The 17,022-nt window shown below is 34.6% G+C and overlaps 1 protein-coding gene across 3 annotated transcripts in view; it reads left to right on the plus strand.

Moving 5' to 3' along the window:
- CD2AP (CD2 associated protein) overlaps nt 1-17,022 on the plus strand; it is a 106,156-nt gene that overhangs the window by 38,925 nt on the left and 50,209 nt on the right. For all 3 annotated transcript variants that reach the window (XM_033423861.2, XM_033423864.2, XM_033423863.2), the window contains 3 exons: nt 2,737-2,890; nt 10,175-10,275; nt 13,349-13,469. In XM_033423861.2, the coding sequence (XP_033279752.1) occupies nt 2,737-2,890; nt 10,175-10,275; nt 13,349-13,469 (376 nt within the window). The remainder of the gene's footprint in view (nt 1-2,736; nt 2,891-10,174; nt 10,276-13,348; nt 13,470-17,022) is intronic.

Here is a 17,022-nt window from a genome sequence, read left to right on the forward strand (position 1 = left end):
CTAGTTATTTAGCTAGCCAACAGGATAGAACCAAGATTTATACCCAGGTCATCTTGTCTCTTGAACCTGTCTGCTGTCTCACATTTGGTCAGATTGGAATTCTTTTCCTAGAGGAATAAGATTTGAATATCAAGCCAAGTTCTTGGTCTCCTGTACCAATAGCTTTCAGCTTTTTTAGTTTTCATTTAATCTTTTTAAAATGTAGGTAGCCCAGTAGTGGGATTGCTGGGCCGTATGGTAGTTCTATTTTTAGTTTTTTAAGGAACCTCCATACTGTTCTCCATGGTGGCTGTATCACTTTACATTCCCACCAACAGTGCAAGAGGGCATATACCCTGAGAAAACCATAATTCAAAAAGAGTCAAGTATCACAATGTTCATTGCAGCTCTATTTACAATAGCCAGGACATGGAAGCAACCTAAGTGTCCATCAACAGATGAATGGATAAAGAAGATGTGGCACATATATACAATGGAATATTACTCAGCCATAAAAAGAAATGGAATTGAGTCATTTGTAGTGAGGTGGATGGACCTAGAGTCTGTCATCAGAGTGAAGTAAGTCAGAAAGAGAGAAACAAATACTGTATGCTAACACATATATATAGAATCAAAAAAAAAAGTTTCTGAAGAACCTAGGGGCAAGACAGGAATAAAGACGCAGACATAGAGAATGGACTTGAGGACACAGGGAGGGGGAAGGGTAAACTAGGACGAAGTGAGAGAGTGGCATGGACATATATATACTACCAAATGTAAAACAGATAGCTAGTGGAAAACAGCCACATAGCACAGGGAGATCAGCTCCGTGCTTTGTGACCACCTAGAGGGTTGGGATAGGGAAGGTGGGAGACACAAGACGGCAGGGATTTGGGGATATATGTGTACATATAGCTGATTCACTTTGCTGTACGGCAGAAACTAACACAACATTGTAAAGCAATTATACTCCAATAAAGATGTTAAAAATAAATAAATAAAATGTAGGTGGCTCATGAGATGTTCAGGAGAATCCAAAATGAATACTCCTTGGCATGTTGAGGTTGTAACTACCAGTTTTTACATAGATTTCATATTTTCATTAGATTGAAAAATACTTAGTGCAGTCTGAAAACTGTGAGATTTTCATATGGTGTGTCATGTATTAATAGCAAATTGAAGTGTTTTTCCTTAAGTACATTATCAATAAAAATGAAGCAGTCACTATAGTGTGAAATGTTTTGTGTGTCTTCTATGATTTGTACTTTAATAATTTTCAGAATTTTTCACCAACTTAACAGTTTTCCCAAAATGGAAAACTTTTTTTCTGTTTGCAAAATGATATGCCTTGTTAAAAAACACAAACAAAGCAAGCATCAAACACTTCTGAACAGTATAAAGAAGTCAAAGTAATCTGAAATCCTACCAGCTAGAGAGTAACAACTAGTTAACATTGCAGTAGACATAAACACCTGGAGATACAGATTCTTTGTTAACTTTATATGTGAAAAATACCTCCTGGTTAGTGATTTGCTTTATTTTCCATGGTTACTTTTAATGAACAGAAACTGTTAATTTTAATATCAAATGTGTGAAGTAGGAATCCAGTTTCACTCCCTACTCCCTAAATGTGGAGCATTATAAGCACCATGTGTTTTAAGCTTCAGTTTTTTCCCCTCACTTTTTGCCTGTTGTAAATCAAGTTTGTCTGTTTATGGACTCTTTATTTTGTTTCATTATCAGTATGTCTGTTTATATGCCAGTACACACTAATTTATAGTATCATACAGTTTTTCTTTATATCTTGGTTAAAAAAAAAGTCCCCTCACTTTCTTTTCACTGAAGTATTTTGGGTGTTCTTGGTCTTTTGTTCTTCTCTACAAATTTAGAACCAGTTTATTTAATTGCTCTCCCAAATCTGTGATATATTTATTCAGTTGCATTGCATCATTGCATCAGTTTTAAGAGAAAATGCTATCTTTATGATAATGAGTTTTCAGTCACTGAACATGGCATGACTTCTCTTTCATATGTCTTCTTTTATGTCTTCCAATAAAACTTCATACTTCTTTTCATGAAGATTCACCTATCTTTTGTTAGACCTATGACTTAGGGTTTATCAAACTATAGCCCATGGGCCAAATCTAAACACCACCTGTTTTTATAGTGTCCATGAGCTGAGAATGCTAGCTAGGAATTATACAAATAGTTGGAAAAATTCGAGTGAAGAACAATATTTAATGACATGTGAAAAATTATATGAAATTGAAATTTTAGTGTTCATAAATAAAATTTTGTTGGAGCATAGCTCTGTTCATTCATTCAAGTATATGACTGCTTTTGCACTACAAATGGCAGAGTTCATTGTTGCAACAGAGATTGTATGGCTTGCAAATCCATATTTTACTAACTAGCCCATTATAGAAAAAGTTTGCCCAGTTCCCTGACTTAGAATTATTGTTTGTCTTATTGTTTGTTTATGATTGCAGGGTTTCTTTGTGTGTTGGGATAGAGGTGGTGTTTCAGCCTCACTTTGTTTACCTCTATCTCTAGTTCTGATAAGACTTAAACTCCTAATAAGTCATTGTTACCAAAGTGTGTTATATTCTTTAGATATGTGTGGGCAGAGAAAAAGGTTGAAAACTGTTGATATTATGTTTTATATAATAATCACTGTACCTGGTTTTGGTATTTTACATTTGAGAATTTAATAAAATACAACTTAATTTGCCTATTTGCTGATTTCCCCTTTTGTAGGAAATTAAGAGAGAGACAGAATCCAAGGATGACAATTTGCCCATCAAACGGGAAAGGCAAGGGAATGTAGCAAGTCTTGTACAACGAATAAGCACCTATGGACTTCTAGCCGGAGGAATTCAGCCACATCCACAAACCAAAAACATTAAGAAGAGTATGTAAATAATTTTTTTCCTGTTTATTTAAATCAAAATAGAATGTTGTTTTATAACAGTCCATAAGTTATAGTAAGAAAAATTAGCTCAAGCTTTTGTAACAGAATACAAAAACTTCCTGCTTATTCTCATGTTACTACTTATTGGCCCATGTATTCAGTCTTCATCTGGTAATCCAGCATGAGCTGCTGACAGCCGTCTGTAGGGATTGTAAATTAAGATATAACGCATTGTTTTCTTATTAGTCTTACACACTCTATTAAATAGTTAACACTTTGCCTTAAATTTACTTTAATATCATGTATTTAATGGGATGCTAAAATGTCTGCTCATCCTTAAGCAGTATAGATGTAAGCATTTGATAAAACGTTTTCTTTAGTGGTTAGCCATCTGAACATGTACATTCAGTTTTCCAAGGTGGCTGGCCCAGCAGAGTGCTTTTTAAGTATTCAGTGTAAATATGTTAAGAGAACAGTTTAGCATAGAGAGAGAGCACCATGTTTAAAATTGGACATGAATTTGAGTCTGTCTTACAACCTTTGATCACTTAAACTCTTGAGTTTTATTTTACTGCTGGTGAGAAAGTTGTAAGAAAAAAAGACTGGTAATATTGCTGTTCTCAAAAACTTAGTCTTGGAAAGACTGTTACTCAAAAAAGCATTAAACATATACAAAGAAGTACTACATTTATGGGAGCGGATAGTGTTTTAACATAGTAAACCTGAAGCCCCTTGAGAGACTGAATACTGACTACTATGTTCAATTTGATTTAATAAGTTATAAATGAGTATTTAACCACATTTATCTTCGATCAGTGTCTTTGATGTTGTGGTCCCTTGTGCTTGATGTTGGTACTAAAATGCCTTATGTGCCAAGTAGTCTATAATATAAAGAAATTTTGTTTACATAACCTTTCACAAATGTAAGACTATTTATGATTTTTATATTGTCCTCATATCTCAACCTGTTACTTTCTATGCTACTGTCTATGAATTTGGGGAAACGTCCACTTTCTGGGTTATATCACCCTTTGATTATTTTCATAAAATGAAAACATTTTTTTTATGAAAAAAAAAGGTTTCATGACACTGAGACAGACCAATAAAGGGTTATAGGTGTTCTTTGTTTCCCAGTAAATGCAATGTACAAACAATATTTAGATATTACCCATACTGCTGTCAGCGTACTGCCTGAGGGTGGGCAGTTTAGTAGTTCTAGTTGTCCTTGACTCTTTAACTCTGTTTGGGGATTGGGGGATAGATAACAGTATTTCCACATCCTACAGGTGAATCTCTATATAGAATTTCTATGCACAAGGAGAATTTTAGACCCACAAAAGGGTTATTTGTGACCTCTGTAGTAAAACTTATTTACTACTTTCTTTAGCTTTACTGAGCTATAAAGGGACAAATTTCATCTTAAGTGGAGGCTGGACAAAGGACATCAAGGTTATTTTGTCTCCTAATGGGAAAGGACTCTAAATTTTACCTTCCTTGAGAACCCTGGTCATAATTCATTTTCCTGTAAGAAGGAGAAACCATTATATAGTTGGTGCCAGGAGGCTTAGGCTTTTTCCTAAGGATCCTCCATAATTTGTTTTTAAGTACATGTGCTGCAAAGACTGAATTGGTCATTTGGTGCTAGCTAACATTTAAAACAGGATGCAGGTTGTTTTTGCTTTCAGATTACTTTTCCAGGAAAAGCAGCTAATGTTTTTTTTTTTCTTTATCAGATTTTTTTTTTTTTGTTACTGTTAGTTTGAATCATATCCTTAATTTATGGAATAGATCAGTTATTCAAAAGCCGTTCATTGTAATGTTAAATAGTAGTATATACCCTTTTAATCAATACCATTAATATTTAAAAAAAAAAACATTTTAAAGGTTGGTAATGATAAAGCCTGCATTGTGAAGGTTCATTTCAAATCTTTGTGTGCCAAGACAGGTGAATCTGCATGTGTGTTGAATTTTGTCTAAGCAACTAAAAGGAGAAGTTCAAATAGATAGTATGATATCTGGAGACTGGAATTGTTAGCTATTTTTCTCTAGTCTCCAAAGCCAAAAAGTGTTGGCCTTTTTGCAAAGTCTAGTCACAAAACCATTGAAACTTTTGCTATTGCGTGTAAGTTAAGCATGATATCCTCTTTAGTAAGACAGGTATTTTCTAGAGTGAGCACAGAAAATTTTCCAGGATAAAGTTGATTGCAATAAGTTGCTAAAGTTACAGAAAAGAACCAATTTACACTTCTCATAGTAAAAACATGTACAAATGACATTACTGCTGAGACCCTTGTAAAATCAGGCACAAAGATAATGGTGTAAAAAAAAAAAAAAGATAATGGTGTAGTTTACTTGCACTAAATAAATGACATCTTTCAGCATCACAATTCTATATAACATACAGTGTGGAATATTAGTAGATATTTCACTTTACATTTGGAAAAAAATTGATGCCAGATATGAATCTACTTAAGGCATGTGTGAGGGAAGACATCAGTGCTTGTAACTTTGTATTCCTTACTAGTGGGAACTCATGCTACAAAAGTGATTTTTCACCTAGTTAATAATTATTTTGAATGTAAAAGATACATTTAGATTGATACTGATAGATCACTAGTAGTTATACAGAAAGAAATGATACATGAAAAATTAGTTGACTAAAATGCTAATCTGCACAGTGTCTCATTCTCAGAGAACAATTGGTAGCATGCCTCCCAATTCTGAGTCATTTTTGAAGAAGATAATTAAAGTTCTGAATATCATCAAAATATGGTCACTGACTATACATCTTTACAGCATACATTACAAAAAGGGGGGGCATATTATTTCAGGCTCTGCTCTTTGACATTAAAATATTCTGACTTATAAGGGGAAATGACTCACTCAAATGACTCCTCCCCAGCTGTGGCCTCTCAAATAAATCAATGGGGTAGGGTGTTTTGATTTTGTATTTTATTTTGAAAAACTTAAAATCTTACAGAAAAGTTGAAATAATAATTGTACAGTAAACATGGTATATTCTTCACCTAAGCTTGCTGTTAACATTTCGTTATATTGGCTTTATCTCTATATACATGTATAAATACATTTTTAAACTAAATCAGTTGAAAGTATGTTGTAGACATGATACTTCATCCCTAAGCACATGAGTTTTTTTTTATTCGTGACTGTATGATCATGTTTTCTAAGACTTTGATTATCTTAAGTGGTATATCTCAGCAGTATAGCTAGAATCTTGAATAGCTTGAATTTTTCACTTAATGGCCTGAGTAATATGATTATTTTATTGCTGAGGATAAGAAAAAAATATTAAAGAAGATTCAGCCATGTAACAAATGGCTCAGTCTTAATGTTTCTTAACTCTTGATGATTACCTTTGCTTACTGGAGAACAAAATTGATAAAAAAATATTTTTTTTATATTAGAAAATTTTAAATGCTATAATAAAATCTGAAGATATACTTTCCAGAACCAAATGAAACCAAAAATGGATCAGAAATCTTTTTGTTGCTATCTCTGAAATTTTAGCATTCAACCTCCCAGCTTCTGAGTGTGGTATGCTTTTTATTTTAGCATTTGCTGGAAAAATTAAAACAATATTCTTCAATAAGAAATAGTTCCACAGTTTAAGAACTCTGTTTGATCTGAATATTTAGATCTATTTTTTAGAACCATGAAATACTTGCCATTTTTGATGACCTACATTTGAAAATACAGGATTTTCTGTTTTAGTAGAAACAGCAAGGAAGGTCACTTTAGTGTGTAATTTCACACAATTTGGTTTTGTTTTTCAAAAAATATAAAATATTTCTAAAAGGTTTTTCTGAAGTTATTTGACATTTACATGTTGAATACCATAATACCTGTGGGTATGAAGACCATAAGAGCAATGTTAGTGTGGACAGTCAAATCTGCCAAATAAAGCTGGGTGTGGATAATGATTCAAAACTCACCGTTTAACAGAGGAAAACATCAAGTTACTGTACTACAGGGGTGATAGTAATGATTATACCTCATAGGGTTTTAGAGGTATTAACACGTTAAGTAAATATTATAAGAAGTGCTCGATAAATGTTTGTAATTATTATTACAGTGTTTTATACTATTAAGAACCATACTAGAGATATATATAATGTGCAGTTAAGATTCAAATGGAAGGGCAGTTCTATACTGGAGTCATTGAGCAAGGTGTATTTAAGCTCTTCTTTAGGTAGGACATATCATTTACGTAAAGATTGGGGAGTATGGCCTTCTATTCTAGTTAGAATTGCAGCCCTTGGAAGACCCATGGAGATAAGTAAGTCCATGGTATTTTCAGGGAGTAAGGATCCAACGTGACTAGAGTACATGAGCTTTGTTAAAGCACTCTAATCTCTAAAGGAGACAGCCTGATACAGTGGGAAGATAAAAGGCTTAGGAGTCAGAAGTGAGTGTCTTCTAGTTTTGCCTCTTTCTTGCAGTTTTTGACAATTACTGCTGAGTTCCTGTTTCTCATTGGTAAAATGATATGTATAACAAGTTTTTATGACCTTTTGTGTGGGAGATGTTTGTGAAGGACTTGGAGTGGTACTGGTACATAAAAGACGAAAATATGTCCCTGTCTTTGTTGTACTTTGTTTATCCTCTTCCTTGTTAATGGGTTTATTTATAAAATACTGATTAAAACAAAAAAACTTGAGGGCTTCCCTGGTGGCGCAGTGGTTGAGAGTCCGCCTGCCGATGCAGGGGACACGGGTTCGTGCCCCGGTCCGGGAAGATCCCACATGCCGGGGTGAGGCTGGGCCCGTGAGCCATGGCTGCTGAGCCTGTGCTCTGCAATGGGAGAGGTCACAACAGTGAGAGGCCCGCGTACCACACACACAAAAAAAACTTTATCATTAATTTCTTTGTAGATCCGAAAAGCTATATGGAGTTTACTTAAGAAAATAGTCGTTATAGTTATTTAAAAAAATTGAATTTTGCGTATTTTTTATTGACAGTTCTACTCTTACATGCGTTTTCTTTTCTGCTTGGTAAAGGTTCTGATACATTTTAGAAATTCAGTAAATATTTATTGACCAATATGTATGGGTAGACATTGTATGTGCCATTTGAAATGTGAAGAATCTCCATATTCCTTTAATTGTGTTGCCAATTAATAGATAAGTTTAATATAGGCACTTGCCTTAACTTATGAGTGAACCATATAAAAATATGGAATCATATGAAAACTTTTTCTTTTTTAAATAAATGACTCACATTTTATAGCAATAGTAGGGAATGGTTAGATGTTTTTATCCAATGTGGATTTTCCTTTGAAAAATGAAAAATTCCTTTGCAGATAATTTTGCATACTATTTTGGAAGAAGACACTCTGGAGAATTATGCTAGTGTGAAAGGAAAAACAACAAAAACAAAGCTTTTGATTAGACTATAACTAGGTTTTAAGTGGAAAAGAGAGCATTGATAGGACATGACTGTTGGGACTGCCCCCAAGATCTTTATTCTTTTTATACATCAGAAAGCACAGGTGCCCAAGTTTGTGTATGTCCCAGGTATAAACTGCCACCTAAATGAGAGGTAAACTCTGTTGTCAACTGTTGTGTCCCGTGAGCAGGCGTGGATCACCCTCTGGCTGTCAGTTTCCTCATCTGTAAAATAGACGTTCGGCTCCTTGTGGGGCCTCACCTGGCCTCAGGGGCCCAGAGCGCTGCTGGGCGGGGTCAGGCCGCTGTCCTCTGGTGGGAGGACGTGGCATCCAGCCTGGACAGCTGCCAGGAGCGCATCCTTGCTGCTGCCGTGACTCCCGTGGGTTAACTGGCAGGTGTCCGATTGGCACATGAAGTGTACAGGGAGTGATTTTCCTTTTTCTTGGCTAAATAGGGCAGGCTCTTTGGGAAGTGTGAAGTTCTGGTGTCTTTGCTGGCAAAGGTTCTGATTCTGCAAAGCTCTTTTAATGTCCTCATCCGGTGTCCATTTCTGTAGATACAACTTTTGCTTCCACTGGTGGGGGGGCTTTGGCTTGGCAGCCAGGCCTCCTGAGCTGCACTGGCTTTCCCTGAGATTGTTAGCCACCTGCAGTGTGTGCTCAGTTGTATTGTCTCTTTCATAAAACATTGCACATAATAATAGCAAGCAAAAGAGCTGCACAAATGTGTGTTGCCCACATACAAATGGTGGGGGACCTGCTCTCAGAGAAGATATAATACTGATTCTCTTGTGTGGTTCACTAACAGCTTAAATGAAAGTATTGGGCAGAGGAGGGTACATGTTTAAATTTCAATTTCTTTTTTCAGACATTTACATTTACTATTATTTGAAGTTCTGAATAGCATTTTGTAAGACATAGGACACTAGCTTGTGAAATGTAAACAATTACGAATTACTTTTTTTGTTCTGTACTATTAATATGTACTGATTTCACGTTTTGGGGAAATTTCTGAAATGCATGGTAAAAATACTTTCGTCTCTATGCTTCTAAAATTGCTCACATACTTAGTAAATTTTGGTGTGAATGTCTTTTGCAGTATATCAATAAAATTTCAGTGTTTTCACAGAAAAAAATATAACTAGGTTGTTCAAAGCTAATTGATATATGTGCTTGGGGGCGGGAGGCTAATTAATACTCTTTCTTCACTTTAAATCATTTAAAAAGATACTCATACTCATTAAAAAGAATCGTTACATTTTTTAGAGGCCTACATTTCCTAAACATTACTTGTCTGAATAAATAAAGCTTGTTTGAAAAGCTGAAGTAAAATTATTTTTACCTTCACCTGAGTTTGATTTTTATGTCAGAAAATAGAGCTTAAAGAAGATAAAATACATTTGAGATTTGTGCATTTTGTCTTTTTTTTTCGACACAGCTACTCTTAAATTAGTGCATTTGAAGTATCCGTAGCTTTGATCAGGAAGTAGTCTGGAAATCACTGGCTTGGAGGACTTGACTGTGATAAATTTGTTGTGCCAACAGTGTCTTTTATTGTCTCTGTTTCCAGTCTCAAAATTAGCAGTGGATATTTTACTTTTGTATAATCAGTGGGATCAGATACATAAATAGATTTCACTGCTGGGAGCCCACCTTATTTGTAGTTGGTGTGAATTTATTTTAGGATGAAGAGATAGTAGCGTGGGGACAAGGTGGAAAGCCAGCCAGAGTAGATTGTGGTTAGCTGTTGAGAGTGCTTCCACGTACTGTTTTTATTCATACAAGCAAATCCTATGATGATAAGCATAGTATGTAAATAAAGGTGCTGCTATTTGTTTTCATGATTTTTCTTAATTTTTTTATGTTACCTCCTTTAGAGACCAAGAAGCGTCAGTGTAAAGTTCTCTTTGAATACATTCCACAAAATGAGGATGAACTGGAGCTGAAAGTGGGAGATACTATTGATATTAGCGAAGAGGTAAGGCAAAAACATGTTTTAGAGATAAAGCAGCAATTGGAATTGATGCTCTGGGGATTAGAAAAATGCTTTGTAAGAATATTCATTTGTTAAATTTATTTTTCCAGTTTCATTTTTTTTTTAATTTTAGGATACAGACTTTAAAATGGATCTTTAATGACTTAAAGTAAGGCTGTCTTATCTGTAGAAATAAAGCTTTATTCATCCTTGCTATGCCTGTATTTGTGTACTGAATTTGTATCTGTTGACTTTAAGAATAAAATAAGCTTTTTTTAGCTCAAGTTAATACAATCTAAGTAGCTAAGAATATAAACCTTTTCTTTGATTCTTAATTCACTTTAGGTACAAGCCATAAAAATAGAAGGATTTTTTACCTTTTGCATAGCAAAGGTATACGAAAGCAGAATGTTTTAAAAAGTTTTGTCTTGTTTGAATTATCACATTCAAATATTAACCCAAAAGCACTTTCCCTCATCTTAGTATCTTAGAATGAGATTTTAAAATATTAAAAAAAATAACCTTTCATATCTCTGCTTTTACCATTAAAGAAATATTAAAGTTTTATTTAGCAGCTAAAGATGCCGTTTTCAAAGTATATGTTTTGATATCATGTATTGCCACTGAGATTGATTTTGTGTGCTAATATGTAATTTATCACTTGTTATGTTAAACTCCAATGTGTTTAGACAAAAGGCAGTTCTGGTTTATTTCTACCAGGTGGCAATAATAATAGTGTTTATCGAGCCTCTGTTATGTCTGAAGCACCATTCTAAGTGTTTCACACTTATTATTTCCTTTAAGTTTCTAAACAACCTAAGGAGATAGGAATTTTTACCCCTATTTTACAAACAAGAGATTGAATCACAGAGATAAGTGATTGGCTTATCTACTGTTGCTGCATGACACGCCATTCCAAATTTTGTGGCAATAAACAACTGTTTCATTAGGTTTGTTAGTTGTGTGGGTCCAGAATTCAGATAGGGCACAGAGGGATGGCTTGTCTCTGTTCTGTGGTGTCTGGGGGCCTCAACTGGAAAGGTTCAAAGTTGGGTACTGGTAGAATCATAGGAAGGCTCCTTCACTGACATGTCTAGTGTCTAGAAGCCTCAAAGACCAGGACTCCCTATGGAAAGCCATTATGTAGCCTCTCCATTTGGCTTGGCTTTCTCACTGTATTGGGCTCTCAGGTGTCTCAGGATAGGAGGACTTATTACATGGCAGTTGAGAGCTCTAAGTGTAAGCATTTCAGTGAACACAGTGATAGCCTTTTATAATCCAACCTTGAAAGTGATAGTATCACTTTCACCACATTCTGTTGGTTACAAGAAAGTCATAAGCCAGCAAGATTGAAGGGAGTGGGGACAAAGCCTGCCACTTAATCGGTGGGAGGACTGTCAAGATTACGTGTAGATGAACATGTGGGTTAGGTGATCTTGTTTCAGGTATTTTTGTGCAAGTTCATATGCCTGGCGTGCAGAGCACCAGAATCTGAACCCACACAATTTGTTTTTGAGTCGGTGCTCTTTACCACTATACTACCCTGCCTTTTAAGAATTCCTTAATTAATAGGAATTTTATAGAGTTATTTACCCTAACTACCCAATTGCTGTCAATTTGGGATTTCAGGTATAGTTAACAGTTTGATGATGTTCCCTTAGTTGTACCCGTTCCAGTTTGTTCTACGTATTTCCATCACACCTGGTTTGAAGAACTCTCAATCCTTTGGTGCCTCCTTAAGTCTGCTAAAAATTCTAAACGCTTCATATTTACCGCCTTATATTTCTCTCTTAAATAGCATGTATTCTAGGCACCTCGTATTTCAGCTATATATTCCATTAATAAGTCCTTTATTTTTATGGTATCACATTTTTCACATGCTTTGTGTCTGGTAAACTCTCATTTAGCCTTAACTGTCCAGCTCTTTTGCCATTTGCTTTTAGGGGAGCGTTTTTTGATTCGTATATGCCTTTCCTTTGTGCTCCTACAGCATTTTGTTCACACTTTTGCTATAACACCTCTCACATTGTATTGTAACTATCTGCTCATTGTTTGTTTTCTTCTTTAGATTGTTTTATTCAAGGACAGAGATTTCTCATGTGCAAATTTGAATATTTTCCTATCAGTTAACACCATGACTTGTACATAGTGCCTGTTGGATGAATAACTTATTAAATTTTCCTTTGTAACTGTGATGAGATGAAAAAATTTTTTTTAATATTTTAAACAGAAAAAAGAACCTTTTCTAGCTATGATATTGCATGTACTGCTGTCAAGTAAATTTTGATAGTAAATAGTTTACTCTTTAAAGAATTATTTTTACTTAAGACCTCTTAGCATCCTTAGAAGAAATAATACATTTTTAAAATTATTAATATTATTAAATAACTTCATAACTTATTATTATTAAATAATAATAAGCCTCATTATTTGTGAATGTAAACATTTCTCTAAGGAGTTTCGTTCCTGAGAATATTTCTGGTTGGGGTTGGGAGTGTTCAGTTGAGCCTGGCATCTGGACTTTTAAAAATAAGTGATTCTTTTTCATACTTGGGTTAAGACTCACTGTTCAAGTAAAATAGATAAATTACTTAGTAATTTTTTGTGCCATTTAGGAAGTTATATTCTTATATTCATAAAACTTTTTCCAAATCAGAAATTTTCAAATGCTTAAATAATGTATGTCATAACTACAGACAGAGGCTCCATAGTGTTTAAAACAGTGACATTGCAGAAGAGAGCTATCTTCTTGTTGCTGTTAATACATTATTCTTGGTTATCTGATACTTTCATGAAAATTACTTGCTTCATAGATTACAGTTGATCATAAATTCTCGTTGTTAAGTGTTGCAAAGTGCTATTGATATATGATTAATCCCATATATGATTAATCCAATCCACACAGATTTAATCTACTCAAAATATATTTTTTCCCTTTGTGTTTTCTTGTAGATTTAAAGGGATTATTTTGCATCACTAACTTTGTGCTCATTCACTTCTATAGCTCAGTTTTTCTGTGGGGGAAGTGAAAACTTAAGAGAAATTTTTATTATCTTTGAGTTGTGAACTCTTTCAGGTAGAAGAAGGCTGGTGGAGTGGAACCCTGAACAACAAGTTGGGACTGTTTCCCTCAAATTTTGTGAAAGAGTTAGAGGTAACAGATGATGGTGAAGCTCATGAAGCCCAGGATGATTCAGGTAGACTATATAAAAAATTTGAATAGACTTAAATAAACTTTATATTTTATCTAGTGTTTATTTTGTATTTTTTAAAACTCTAGTCTTACTTTTGAACTAAGAGCTTTATCTTATCTACCTTAAAAAAGCACTTTATGACAGGGACTTAAAGTGAATATTTGCCTAAATATCTAGGCAAAGAATTTACTATTTTTCCTTCCAATGTCTGCTTCAACCTGAAGTAAACGTATAGTACCCTTATTATGAAACAATACTACTTATGTTACCTGATTTCTTTCCACTTAAGACCTACTTATATACAATTTTGCCCAGAGTTTGCAAATGGCTGAACTACTTCAGAAATAGTAGAAGTTTAAAAAAAATCTTCCTCTGGTTATTTTCTATATTCACATAATAGATTTTGTTTTCCATGTGCAGCCAGAATGTCATTTAAATTATTTTGTGATCTCTGTCATTTAGAGACTCACCTATAAATTAATCTTAAATTTGTTCACTGTTCAAAAGTACGATTGAAAAAGATTTTATCCCAAAGCTAGATTTAATTTTTTTTATGTCTGTGAATTGCTGTGGGATTTAGGAGAATTTTTTTTTTTTTAAGAGAAACTAAATTCATAAGTGATAGTGTAGGGATAAGTAGATCTTTTTCTTTATGGAAAAGTATGTGTAATGAGAATGTTCAGGGTTTTGTACTTGCATTAACTAGTATTATTTGGCAGTTTTATAATGGTTAGATAGATTCAGATATTGAGGTATAGACATACAACCTTAAGGTTGCCAGTATTGCCTTTTTTTTCAAAGACAGTGTAATGTCAAGATATGAAGACTATTGTTTTAGTCCATTAGGGCGGCTATAACAAAACACCACAGACTGGGTAGCATAAACAACAGAAATTTATTTCTCACAGTTGTGGAGGCTGGGAAGTCCAAGATCAAGGCGAGCCAGCATAGTTGAGTTCTAGTGAGGCCCTCTTCCTGATGCATGGTTGGTGACTTCTCACTTTGTCCTCACATGGTGGAAGAGGCAAGGGATCTCTCTGGAGCCTCTTTTGTAAGGCACTAATCCCATTCCTGAGGGTCCTGCCCTCGTGACCTAATCACCTCTCAAAAGCCCCACCTCTTAATTTGTGGGGTTAGGATTTCAACATAGGAATTTTGCAGGGACACAAATTTGCAGACCATAGCAACTATATATCATTCAAAACAATGAGATGAAGTCTTAAGGTTGTCCAGACTGTTTCTGTACCTAGTACTTCATACTGCATTCCAGTGGACACTTCTGTTTTTTAATCTATCTAGGATGTTGGGCTCCATGATGGCATGGAGTGTGGTTTGGTCATCTTTGCTTAACTGTAGTTTCTTAGTGTGCAAAATGGGAATAATAATTTTTACCTAAGAGGACTGTTCTGTGAACTAGCAAGATAGTTTCTAAGCATAATGCTTGCAACATTGCAGATTGTTTTGAACCTAGTTTCTTTTGCTTCTTTTTGTCAGTGCCTTCAATATTTTGAAATTAAGTAGGAAAGCATTATAAGGTTGTTATGTGTAGCAAATGCAATTTGTAAGCCTCACTGTCCTCAATGGTGAGGGAATAAATTTTAGAGAAAAAAATTAAATCATTTTACATTTAATAGATGGTAATAGTAAACATAATTTATAAAAGGTATCTAGAAATCATTGTTGAGATAATTCCTGAAGTTTTTGTGATGCATTTTTAGTTCTACCATTTTAAACCTTATAAAGAAAGTTCTCTGAAATTTTTATCCTCATCCATAATTATGGTTTGTTTGCACATGAAAGATTTATGCAGTTTTTTTCTCCTTCTTCTCAAGAAAGTGTTGAGCTTTGAAAAAAGTCAAGTAATGAAATGGTAGAATAGGGCATGAAATGATAGAGCAAGCTCACAGACATCTAGGTTTAGAGCTACAAAGTCCTAGTACCACCCTCTCATTCTGTAACAGAGAAACCTAAAACTTTTAGAAATTACCACTTAATATTACTCTACATACATATTCTTAGAAGACTCAAGACTTCTAAGAATTTTCTGTTTCTGATCTCATTCCTGTGTACTTTTGCTCACTACCTCTCACTTTATGGGTCCATCCTTTAAACTGCAGTACAGTGATTTTTTTTTTTTTGAAACTTTTTTTTTAACTTGGAGCAACATTGCAAAAATAGAGAGGTCCCATAGTACCCTTTATCCATATTCACCACCAATTGTTAACATTTTGCCTCATTTGCTAATTTATTACTAAATTTCTATTTAAAAATCTGGGGGGAGGGCTTCCCTGGTGGCACAGTGGTTGGGAGTCCGCCTGCTGATGCAGGGGACACGGGTTCGTGCCCCGGTCCGGGAAGATCCCACATGCCGCGGAGCGGCTGGGCCCGTGAGCCATGGCCGCTGAGCCTGCGCATCCGGAGCCTGTGCTCCTCAATGGGAGAGGCCACAACAGTGAGAGGCCCGCGTACCGCAAAAAAAAAAAAAAAAAATCTGGGGGTCTTTTTTCCCTTTACCTTTAAGTACCTCAGTGTGTATTTCCTAAGAACAAGGGCAGTCTCTTATAACTACAGTACAGTTATCAAAATCAAGATATTTAATGTTACCAATACTGTTTAATTCACAGTCCATATAGAGAATTCTTAATTGTTCTAGTATACTTTACATAGCTATTTTTTTCTCCTAGACAAGACCATGCAGAAAATTTATTTAAGTTTCTTTTGTTTAGAATAGATCCCCAACCTTTCTCTGTTTTTCTTGACCTTGACATTTTTAAAGAGTTTAGGCTAGTTATTTTGTATAATGGATTCCAGTTTGGAGTTTCAGGTTATATTTTTATTGATAGGGCTACAGAATGATGATGTCTCATTGTATTGTATGGAGGACACATGTGCTTTGTGTCTTTTATTACTGGTGATGTTAAATTTGATTACTTGGTTAAAGCTGTGCTGCTACTGTAAGTTTACTGTTTTTTTCCTTCTAATTGATAAGTGTCTTGTGGGGAGGTACTTTGAGACTATGTAAATATCTTATTCCTCATCAGACTTTCACTCAGCAGTTAAAGCATCCACAGATAAATTTTGCCTGAATCAGTTTTTACTGTGATAGTTGCAAAATGATGATTTTCTAATTCCATCATCCCATCTGTTTATTATTTGACATTCTTCTATAGAGAAGAATTTTGCTTTCTCCCCAGTTGTTTTTTTTTTTTTAAATCAGCGTGGACTCATCAGTTGTTTCTTTTTTATTCACTAGGTATTAATCTATTATTGCCATTATTATTTATTTTGATACTGCCAGGTTTGGCCAGTGAGAGAGCCTTCAAACTAGTTTCTGTGACATTTAAAAAAATTAACCTTATTGGAAATACAATTTACATACAGTAAACTGTGTATATGTAAAATATACAATTTGATGATTTTGACAACTGTATACATCCATGAAAACCACTACCACAATAAATGTACAGGACATTTCTATCATCTTTATGATGCCTTGTAAACTGAGCCCTTAAACTATGTACAAAATTTAAAGTCCATATGGAACCACTAGCAAAAG

This window comes from Orcinus orca, chromosome 10, assembly GCF_937001465.1.
Source record: "Orcinus orca chromosome 10, mOrcOrc1.1, whole genome shotgun sequence".
Lineage (NCBI taxonomy): Eukaryota > Metazoa > Chordata > Mammalia > Artiodactyla > Delphinidae > Orcinus > Orcinus orca.